At 37.0% G+C, this 12107-nt stretch overlaps 1 protein-coding gene across 2 annotated transcripts; it reads left to right on the forward strand.

Annotated features, from left to right (window-relative positions):
- The first annotated feature begins 749 nt into the window (after positions 1–749).
- Positions 750–11997, forward strand: LOC126815052 (ovochymase-2). 2 transcript variants are annotated; one of them, XM_050540583.2, is made up of 7 exons: positions 750–914; positions 6104–6241; positions 7486–7807; positions 9123–9340; positions 9655–9801; positions 11194–11351; positions 11772–11997. In XM_050540583.2, exons 1-7 carry the CDS (start codon positions 860–862, stop codon positions 11934–11936), a joined length of 1203 nt encoding a protein of 400 aa, XP_050396540.1. In that variant the 5' UTR covers positions 750–859; the 3' UTR covers positions 11937–11997. The 2 variants fall into 2 exon arrangements, 1 of the variants encoding a protein (XP_050396540.1); XR_007677830.1 differs by lacking the exon at positions 750–914 and adding an exon at positions 3742–4015.
- Positions 11998–12107: the final 110 nt, after the last annotated feature.

The raw sequence follows: 12107 nt of genomic DNA on the forward strand, positions 1-12107 counted from the left end.
CGGCTTTTTGCCCGACAGAAAAATCGCTTGTCGGTATGCGGCCGATATGGTGACGGAACAAATCGGTGTTTCTATATGCGTCTTCCCCAGTCGTAGTCTATCGCAGCCGACTGCTGCCGGTCTTTTTATGCGCCCGCTGATGGTTTTTGACCGCACAGAATCACCAACAAAGCCCATAGTTAGACCGTTCTAAGACTCCGCCAATTGCTATCTGAGTTTCTTAGCGCCCACCCCTGTTCTCTTCGCTCAACGTGACGTATATAAATCCTTTATATTGTGAAACCCGAAAACCTATATATTCTTATATAATAATAACCCTTTATGTCTAGTACCTATCCATAACTGCAACACGTTTCCTTTTTTTTATATTATCACTCCGCTTACTTAACCAGTTGTATGTTTTAGTTGGACGAAGAACGTAGCACGTTATGCGGATAACAATAATAAAAGGCATAGGGAGTGGCCAAACCTCTGTAAATATTACACATTGTAGCGAACAAACCTACAAAAATGTCGATATCGTTTTCTGCGGGGACTGATATTAAAATATTTTAGCGGACCACGTTCAGATATAAAGCCCTATTATTTAGGATCGTGTTGAGAAGTGTTTTCTTTGATAACAATATGACCGCCATCTATTTGATTAACACAATACACCGTTTTAAAGGTACATGGTACCTTGATTTTACTCAGGTTCTGGCTTATGCCTTGACCCGGATATTTACTGTTGAGGCGTTGCTGTCTTTCTTTATAAACTAGAATCTTAGATTTGTTGGACCATCTGGTTTCCGAAGGTATAAAAGGCAAAGGGTGCACAGACACACATCAGTTGATCAGTAAAGTTGTGATACTTAGCATTATGAAGGTTTTAGCAGTAATCCTGGCACTCTGTGCCGGCACATCTTCTGCCACTTGTAAGTATTAAAAACTAGTTTCTTGCAAAAATTTTTTTTTTTTTATGTTAAATAAATAATTTCAAGAAAGATAACGGTTGTTTTCGAGATTTTGTTGATTTTAACGGATGTCACGAGCTAATGCACGTTAGGCTATACCGCAGACAATTTTATTTAGATGTAAAATCGCCAAATTTCTCGAGAAATTTGATTATAGAAGAAGCAATAGCCGACCATTCACGAAGTTTATTTTATTGATAGGGATTAGAATAACTACCCTTTTAAAAAAAAGACAATGAAACAAAACAACAGAATAGAAATTTCCACGCTACGACTATACACCAATAAGCAAACTGGTGAAATGATGTAGCAATATTGTATAATATATGTAAATAGTTTTATAAAGTTAAAATTATAATTTTCATAATGTGATTCTATCATGACTCCGGGTACAGGTTATAGTGAATGACCTCCTAATTAAAGGGGCATTATGGAAATTAGATAAAGAGTTCACAGTTCTCGCTATAATACTTAAAAAATAGATAACGTATTATATAGAATATGCTGACAATTTCAGTCAAATTGCTCCACTATGAATTGTTATATTAGCTTTTGAATCTTAGGCAAGCCTCGATCATCATTACTAAAGTCGGTATGATAAAAAAAACAAAGTTTCGATTATCCATTTTTACGTTTAATCTTCCTTAACAAAATGTATTCGAATCCGCTAAATATCGCAGGTTAGCGATGGCATCGAGCGTTAAGACCTGGATAAGTTAATTAATGTCTAATTAAACCTGCATTATGCAAGAGCTAAATCTGCCTATTGCAGGTCTTTCTTTCGGCCTGAAATGTTATCTAAATTATTAATTAGACATTAATTAACTGATCCGGTCCTTAATCAACTCTCGATGGCATCAGATTTCTCCGATATTAAATAGATTAAAATGGTTCAGCGATACTTTGATTTAATCAAATATGGAGAACCGAGACTTAGCTTCGATCAACCAGTACGGTGGTTGAAATTATTGCACACGTCTGTCAAACCTTCAAAGGCTAATATCTTCGCTTGCAATAGAGTAATTTGAATGAAATTATTCATGTTACATCATCAACTTTCGAACTATTATAGCAAGAATGGCTAGTTCTTTATCTAAATCTTACATAATGTATCTTTAATAATTTAGATAACATTTCAGGTCTAAAGAAAAGCCTGAAATAGGCAGATTTAGCTCTTGCATAATGTATGTTTAACATTAGAAGCTATTTTCGGTCCTACTAATCACCGACAAGGGCTTTTATTTGTCAATAGCGCCGATGGGCGATGATATTGCATACGGTGCACGACAAGGTCAGATATATTATATGGATATACACATTATATCCAAAATTTAAATGAATGCATATAATAATGACGAAAATTATGGATAAGTGAACGGTTGACAAATTGGTGATTAGTAAGACCTGATACTTTATATAGGAATATATCTTGAATCATGTATTACTGATAATAAAGAACATTTTATACTATTTCTAACGTATAACACAACACAGTTCTATGGATAATGCATACGTATTATTTATAGAACTGTGTTGTATTATATGGCGGGGTATCAGGTTCAAAATGCGATCTGCAATAGAAAGTAGAAAATAAAAAGCAAAAGAGAAAATTCTTATCCAAAATGGACATTTTCGTGTGGGAAACATATACCGCTCGTGCTTTTCGGCCTAATACGTGCACCTTTTCAACTTTAAGTCGTAAATATTCTACTTTCAACAACAGAATTTCTACTTTCAATAATCAACTTTTGACATTCGACTTTCGATTTCTGCTCGAGATTTTCTCCATGCATATTACGGAAATAAATTTGATCAAGTGACTATTTCTGCATGTCATTAAAATACGGTATTTTCCCGTAAAAATAAACGATCCCATGGATAATGAGAGTTCCTCGGGGCTACTCAGTGTGGTGTGGTCTCCCCATTTCGGTGGTGCGGGGCTGATGTGCCACGTTCAGTCCCGGCATTGACTGAGAAAGTTTCTTGGGGCTTTTCAGTGTGGTCTCCTCTTGTCAGTGGTGCTTGGCTGAGGTACAACCATAGAAATATAACAACGTTCAGTCCGGGATTGTTGAGAATGTTAATCGGAATTGTTTGGAGTGGTCTCCCCTTGCAGGGCGGAAAGTCTAACATGGGACAGTCTGAGAATTCGGGCCAAAATTCCGAGATCCCATGTAGACGTTGTCGTGCACTTAAATGGACCCTTGTAAGATAGAATTGGATGAAGACTAGGTGGAAACACTGTCCGGCTAAAACGCCCCCATAGCCCGCCATTAAGCGACAGTTGCAGAAAAATAAAATTTCATTTTAACAATAACAGGATAAACAGATAAATATGGCAAAACAAATATTTGCTAAATAGGAAGTGATAAGTTATGTTATAAAGAGGATTTCTCATTAGTTTTAACTTAAAAGTGGGCGCGGGTTCAAATATAGGTTTCTTGTTACGGTTTATGTCAATACTATTTGAGGTAAAGAAAACTTTCTTAGTTTTGAAGAACAATTAAGTACACATTACCTTTGTAGAAGAAACCATTCTCTCGGTTTGAATAGAAATGAGAATGCAGTTCATTATTGATATAGACGGTGTATTTTCACTAGACTACCATATATATACGCACACACATCTGTCATAGTAAACATGTAATCCCATGTAGCCTACATAGGCCCTAAAGAAGAAAATAAATGAAATGAAATGGGGTTTAACGTCCTACTATTTTGGGCTAATAGAGACAGGAATACGCCATACAGTGTGATATTCTTATATAGAATTCCAACTGCCCAGGGATCTTTTACGTGCACGCCAATGTGTACATGGAACCTTGGTTTTTCGTCCCATCCGAACGACTGCACCATTAACAAGGGGAAACCACGCCAGAACATTCCAATGGACTTTCTCGGCCAACACCGGGATCAGTCCGGCGACCTCCAGACTAGCCACTATGTGGCTCCCCTACATAAAGAAGACGATAATCTCAATAGTTAAAAGTCGCAATATGTAAAACCCTTGCACAGTAAAGAAAACAAATGTTCTTAGAAATATGTAAAAGAAATAACATAAGGTATGGAACCTTTCTAATGTAAAACATAAATCTGTAAAAACCTATCACAATCTGTAATTGAATGTATATGAATTTACGTTCTGATCGACACTATACGTAGGCATTTTTTGTTCTCATCTCTACGTGTGTAATGCAAACGAAAGAGAAACCCAACTTCCAAGAGATCGTTTATTTGTATTTTCTATGTGATCATGACAAAAAAAACACGTTCTTTGATTTGATTTGTTGTTAATTCATTCTTTTAAAATTTTCTATATTTCGCTCTCTGGTGGAGTGATTAGTTGATAGTAGACCCTATAAACCTACTTTTGTTACTTTTGATACCCTTTTGGCAGCCCCGATCGCTCACTGAGTAAACTACGTGGCGGTGGTACAAGAACGGTTGAGGATCATTGCTTTAGCTATAATCTTTTAGACGGGTTTATATTATCCTTGAGTGGCATTTAGCGATTGAACACATTAAAAACACAACACAGTTTATATGGAAATACAATCACTGGTTTATAAGTATAGCACGACGTTTCGACAAGTTTATATTAGTAAATGTTCAGGTCGTGGTAGAATTTATAGTAAAGAATAATACTATCTGGATAATTCGCACACTGCGTTAAATTAACGATGCCTCTGTTGCATTTTGTCGGAAAATAAGAAATTTCTCACGATTTAATAAACACACTTGTTTGCATACTAAACTTAGGCTGTCTGTCTACAGTTAGCTCCGCTTGAGAACAGACACTTAGCTAGTTGACCGACATTTTAAGTCCTAAATCGACATTTTAAGTCCTAAATCGACGATTTTAGTCGAAAATACAAAATAAACTTCGAGAATTTGGTTAAGGATTTATTCTGCTTCCATTTAATACAATTAAAAATGTTTATTGCGTGTATGTGAGGGAGTAGAACCTAATTACAAAAAGTATGCTATTTTTTAGATATGGCGGCCATTTAGGGCAGAGATCTATTCTCGAAGTATGAAGTAGGTGAATCTCTGTGTGCAGAATGACTTGTTTGGTGATCAGTCACTCGTAGAATGCAAAATGGCGGAACGTTCAACTTGGATAAAATGTAGGCTAGACCTGTTTTGTAGACAGATTCTGCCTAGAAATAGAAAAAAAGTACAGTGCACCAATTACATATAGGACAGCACAGATCAATGGAATTTCGTTTCATCATATTTTGTAAATACTGCATGGAATTGAACCATTTTTGGATTGATATTCCTATTGTAAATTCAACTTTTATAATATCAGTCAAATCATGCTCAGTGGCTTTAATACTAATAGATGACTAGGATTCCTTTAGTTTCCTTCTCATTTGCATTTTTAACACGGAGAAAACAAGTAAACTTCTTCACAGTGTAGTCTAAAGATAAATTAGCACACATCAAGTCACTCAAGTTGTGTAAGACCTGATATTATATACTAACGTATTGCTGTTAAAGAAATACAAACAATAATTACGACAAAATAAATAGTTTTAAAGTTACATAAACTATTTGTGACCATTGTGAGAAAATAAATGGACTAGTGCGAATTTGTTATACTATTAATTGCAAGAAGGCCTACCGTGATTTGCATCTTTAAGCCGTAACTTCTGTAAATGTTTTCCATTTTAATTATTTGGCAAATACATAGATGCTTTGTTATACCTACGAGGTAAGACTGGCAATCCTATTTTTTATCACGTACAATTGTAGGTTCAAAACCGCACCACTTTACTCCATGAAGAAACTTATGATCTAAAGCGCATGCGTTAAGCCATTCGAACACCCAATATCACTTCACACTTCACCCAAGGACAGGACACGCTTATCAGTTTTTTCTTGATGCGGCTACTGTAATTGTAATTACTGTAGTTTTGTAACCAACCATCATCCAAATGTACTACCAACCACACAGAGAATTTATTTCAAATCTCGAAACACACACATAAGGTCAATTGTAAAAAAATTCTAGATTTGGTAAATTTTGTATCAGAAGGCTACAGAAATCCAAATTTCGCCAAGAATGAATTATTACTAAACATTACGAAAATTATTTCTTAACCTTAAATTAATCTGCTGGTCTTGTTGATTGTTTTTGTTTACAGTTTGTGAGAATCTAAACACTGGTAAAAATGCGAAGTGTTTACCATCATGTGAGGGATTTGGTGTCCAATGGGAACAATTCTCATCCACTTACGTATGTTTACCATACCCTGCTGGAACCAAATGCTGTATTGAAGAAGGTAGGTCGATCTAATGAACTGTTTAGTATGTTCTCCAATCATAGCATGTACCAGCGAAAAACAAGACGGGTGGTTATTGGGTACGCAGGTTGGGTTGGGGTGGGGCATAAATGAAGAAAGGAAAGGAAAGGGGGTTTAACGTCCTAGTTTTCTGCACCGATTGGGCTCGCGAAGACGGACATACGCCACACTGTGCTGTGAGTGAAATTTGCCCGGACAGCGGCTCTATATGGCCTGCTCTTATTTAGAATTAGTGGGGTTGGATGGCCGAATTGATAGCACGTGCGCGCTGTATCATAAGGTCTGTCATTGAGTCAACTGGCGTGGTTTCGATTCTCTGGTTTCCTCCGCTGCTAAAGACCCCTACGCGCAAGCGAATTATTGAAATAGAATTAAACCATATGTTAGTCTCGAAATGACCTAGTTTGTATCGAGTGGACGTTAAACCCCATTTCTCTTTCTTTCTATTTCGAGTTCCAACTGTCAAGGGTTCTTTTACGTGTACGCCAAAGTATACACAGGACGTCGACTTTTCGTCCCATCAGAATGACTAAACACTGCTCCTCCGTTCTGCAACCCTAACATGAGGAAAACACACCGGAAAATCCCGAGGAACTTTCTAGACCAACATCAAGAACGAACCCGAGACATCCTGGTTTTACTTCCTGAATCATCGCGACTCCCAAGAAAATACGGAAAATAAACATTAAACATACATGTACATTATGCAAGAGTTAAATCTACCTAATGCAGGTCTTTCTTTAGGCCTGAAATGTTTTCTAAATTATTAATTAGACATTAATTAACTGATCCAGGCCATAATCAACTCTCGATGGCATCGGATTTCTCCGATATTAAATAGATTAGAAAGGTTCAACTATATTTTGATTTAATTTAAAAATGGGGGAGCGAGACTTAGCTTCGAACAACCAGTACGGTGGTTGAAATTATTGCACACGTCTTGTCAAACACTCAAAGGCTAATATCTTCGCTCGCAATAGAGTAATTTGAATGAAGTTTTCAAATTACTGAGTTTACATTATCTATTTTCGAACTATTACAGAATGGCTAGCTCTTTATCAAAATCTTACATAATGTATTTTTAATCTGTGCTTTGTGACAACTTGTATAAAATCTATAATTTTATAAAATGAAGTTTATACATCGTGTTTATACTATTTACAATAACATCAACAAAAGATTTGCTTGTTTTTGCTTGTATCCATATTTGAATATATTTTCAGAACAAACAACAACAACAACAACTGTTGCTCCTACCACTGTTCCCACATCTACTAGTACCACCGTGCCAACAACTACAACCCCAGAACCAGCTCCCCCTGTTGAACAACAGTGTGGAGTACAGCCAGAAGATGTACCGGTTTCTTTTAGGATTTTGGGTGGCTCCCCAAGCAAAAAGTGTGACTGGCCGTGGCAAGTATCCATTCGAGGAAGATCCGGTGAAGATGTTGAACTCGATCCTTCAAGTTCTAACAGCGTCCCCTTCTGTAATGGTGTCATTATTGATGAAAACCATGTTGTTACAACCGCTGCTTGTGTCATGTTGTAAGTTAATAACTATTTTAGTTTTGGTGGTTGTTTCAGTGGCCATTTCAAGAGGGTTCTCTCAATCGCAGCAATTTTTAAAGAAATGAAATAAAATGGTGTTTAACGTACCACTGTTCTGCTCCGACAGGGCTAATGAAGACGGGAATACGTCATGCAGTGTGCTATGCAGAATATTTTTCTCGAACACCAGCATTATGGTCTACTCTTATATCGAATTCCAGCTGTCAAGGGTTCTTTTAACTACAAGCCAATGCGTACACGGGACCTCTGTCCTGCACCACTGACAAGGAGAAACCATACCGGAAAGCACGCCCCCATAGCACACAATATGCCGTCTTCAATAACCCGGTTGGCGCAGAGAAATGGGACCTTCAACCCCATTTTATTCATTTAAAAGTCTATCGTCTATGGCCGTTATTCAGTAAACAGCATTTATAGAAAATTAGACTTTCATATCACTGGCTAAACCTCTAACTCAATATTATCTTTTTTTGCAAACGAGCAATCTTAAGACACAGTGAACATTTTGAAATAATCAGTACTCGACTTGGTGTAATCTATGGTTTCGCGTCACATCTGTAATGAACAAAGAATAACATATTGATCAAGACAAAGGCTCATTCACAAACGACAAAACAGTTTTTAAAAAATGTTTAAAATGGACTAACGATTGTCGTTCAATTTGGATTGTTCACCTATTTTACCGAACATATTTGATTTGAAATTTTACAATTTAATTTTAAAAATTGAATGTAAATCCTGTATACATTCATATTACATTATGTGCTTTAGGCCCATTTTCATCTGTTTTAAAGTTCCAAAGATTAGAGCTACGCGACCTTTAAACGACATGATGCAAACCAAATAAATTTCTTTCATTGTTTTGCTATGCTCGAGTTCTTAATATTTGTTATCTGCGATATCCCCATCTATGTAACTCTAGGCTGTCGTTTAAAGTAACGACGTCTGATTTGTAATTTTCTTAAAATATCAAATTTCGCACCGTTATATCCACGCTAACATTTAAAATTAAATATATTTAAATAGTAAGATCAGAATACCAACGCTAGAGAATCTACCGGCTTGGATTCAATCTGCTTTAAAACGGGACCATCAATTTAATTCACAGTAAATAAAAATAGCGAACGTCTCGTTACATATGGAAATTGTCAATTCGTCATCTCGCTTTAAATACTGAACTTAAATTAGCCATTTTGGACGGATATTCTTTTGCAATACAGTAGTTTTAAAGGGATAATATAGCCCTAAAATCACAAATTGTGTCTTTAAGATAAATTTCTTTACTTGACAGAGCTACTGCCGCTGCCGGTGGACCGGCTGAAGATAATATATTGGTGATTGCTGGAGAATACGACACACAGTCAGCCGATTTTACTAAAGTTGGAAATTCATTTACAACAAATGAAGTCGGGAAGGGCGTATCTAAAGTCATTATTCATCCAGAATTTTTTAAGACTGATGCCTCGAACTTTACAGTTTTCGACCTTGTTGGTACCGATGATAAGGAAGGTAATGAGATTTACATTATTTTTTTTATTAGTTTATTTTTCAATTTAGCCATCCTTACACGAATTTATTATCCTTATAATCTAATTTAAAGAAAATAAAATTTCACCGTAACCAACCTTTCCTTTACAGTCTAAATTCTTTACTAATTTCATTTTGCCGTCGGAAAAAATAAAAAGATGCGGCACAATTTATTTGTCCGATTGGAAGCAGACGTCAAAGCCCCTTTTTATGTTATCTGCACAACGGATTTCTACCGGCAGCTAAGTCTGAAGGTTATGTTCTTTCAATGTAGAAGCCATTGTTTTATTTTTCAGCCAATAATTTAGCCATTTTGAAATTGGAATCACCACTGGAGTTTGGAAGATGTATTCGTAAAGCTTGTAAACCGGACGAGTTAAGTTGGAATAAGAAGGATTGCGTTATAGCTGGATGGGGCGTTCACACGGAAGGTGTGGCAGGTGGTAAGTGTCCGGCTTTATGGCCAACTGATTATAGACCTTCAAGTGTGTTTTACATCTTCGACTCAGTGATGTTAATAATATATAGGATAAAAAAAGATGGCAAAAGCGAGAAAAGTTATATACTGGACTTTGTTATAATATATTTTGGCTGTGTCAGGTTTTTGTGTCCATTATAGAAGCCACGGTGGCTAGGTGGTTAAGACGCTGGATCGCTAGCCTGGAGGTCGGGTGTTCGATCCCTGCATTGGCCGAGAAAGTTCATCTGTGTTTTCCGACGTGGTTTCCCCTTGTCAGTGGTGCAGAACGGAGGGCCTGAAAAGGACAGCTGTCTAGTCCTTCGGATGATACGAAAAACCGAGGTCCCGTGTATACATTGGAATGCACGTAAAAGATCCCTTGGCAGTTGGAATTCGATATAAGAGTAGGCGATAGTGCCGCTGCCCGGGCAAAATTTTCCTCATAGCACACTGTATGGCGTATGCCCGTCTTCATTAGCCCAGTATAGGATCAGAACAGTAGGACGTTAAACCCCATTTCATTTCATTTCTTTTCGTGTCCATTATAAGGCGGGGGGTGGATGGTCAAATGGTTAGCAAGTGCGTGCGCTGTATCATTAGGCCTGTCATTGAGTCAGCTGGCGTGGTTTCGAATCCCCGGTTGTGCGTGACAAGGAGTAGGGTTGCCTGTCCAACCTCGTGGGTTTTCTCCGGGTCCTCCGGTTTCGACCACTGCTAAAGACCCCTACGCGCAAGAGAATGATTGAAACAACGATTAATGATTAACGAAAATGTAGGCCATTGCAACAGGTCGCAATTTGTTTATGTCATTCAGTCCTAAGAGTAGCCTATTGGAACCACTGATCTATATAATAACACGTTTCAATAATTATATCCGCTTCATTAACTCTTGCGCTTAGGAATTTTGTAGCCTAGCTACATTTTGGAACTTTTACCATTGGTTTTAAACATCGTAAGAGAGTATATTTTGAAAATAAAAAATAAAAAAAGAATTCTGGTTAGCTAGAATTTTCTGGGCGGACGGGTCGATCACCAACTATTTTTTTTTATGTCGCCTAATGTAAGCAATTAATGAAAGGTATGAACATGATGCTGCAAATTCAACGAAGAAAATTATTCTGGATAGCGAAACCTCGTCTCAGTTACGTAAACAGTATATAACATTTCAAAAGTTAATAATCATATATATATATATTAATGGCGTATATATATTAATGTCATTGGGAGCGTTCTTCAGTTTAAAGAAAGGTATTGAATTATAACTTTTGCAAAAGAGAGTTCAGAAAGGGCGACAATAATATATGTTTATATTAATTGAATGGAGTAAAGTGTTGGTGTGAGGTAAATACATGTATATCAATCATTTTGTTTTTAGAAGTAACTACCGAGTTGTTAACCGCTGAAGTTGAGTTGATAAAACCGGAAATATGGGATCTTGTTAATGAGCTTAGTGATGATGATCCTGAGATGATCAAACCGCTAACAACATTCGCAAAATTCAAAGATAGTGCAATAAATGGCAGTACTTGCATGGTAAGAGGCTTACATTATTTTGTTTGCTGGATGTCTGATAGGGCGGCGCAGAAGCAGTTTAGTTACGTCTGAGTGATATAGTTTGTGGTTGTTAGTTTTGCGTGGGGGTTACGTGGGTCGCCCATAATTCAAAATTGACGATGTAATTCCTTCATTGCATATTACGTAGGTCAGATTCAATAGAGGACCGTGGATCTTAAAACCGGTGCGGTCATCATTCGCCTGCTAGAGGTCGGCCCATTATATATCCAGTAATATGCTGCTTATATGAGAAAATATAGCTAATTTTTAATCAGCAGTCTCGTAAGACCAGTCCACGGTATGATATTGTTTAGTTATATCGCCGACGGTTCCGTCCACAAATTCATGCTCAAGGCCCCAGTTTCATGTTTAAAATATTCTTGCATATATTTTTTTTAGAGTGATAATGGTGGTATGGTTGTCTGTAAGAACGGAGAGGGCAGATGGGCATTGGAGGGTCTCATCAACAGACCATCATTCGACGCGTGTTCACCCGGAGACAAATTTCTTGTAACAGATATCAGCGCTGCTCAAATGTGGATAGACGAAATGACCATGGTGTAGGTGACTCGCCAATAAGATGGCGTCCTTCATTTTTATTCAGAGATAAAAAGTTTCAAGCCTTCATGTTAAACGTTGTTTTTATTTATTTATTCAAATTACAAGACAGGGAGAGAAACGGGTTTAACGTCCACTCGACACAACCACAATTCAATGTGGGTGTATAAAAATGAA

This window comes from Patella vulgata, chromosome 3 (assembly GCF_932274485.2).
Source record: "Patella vulgata chromosome 3, xgPatVulg1.2, whole genome shotgun sequence".
Lineage (NCBI taxonomy): Eukaryota > Metazoa > Mollusca > Gastropoda > Patellidae > Patella > Patella vulgata.

Coding starts and splice junctions, on each gene's coding strand:
- LOC126815052 (XM_050540583.2), top strand. CDS start 860: ATGAAGGTTTTAGCAGTAATCCTGGCACTCTGTGCCGGCACATCTTCT. Junction 6,242..7,485: donor CAAATGCTGTATTGAAGAAG/GTAGGTCGATCT, acceptor ATATATTTTCAG/AACAAACAACAACAACAACA. Junction 7,808..9,122: donor ACCGCTGCTTGTGTCATGTT/GTAAGTTAATAA, acceptor TTTACTTGACAG/AGCTACTGCCGCTGCCGGTG.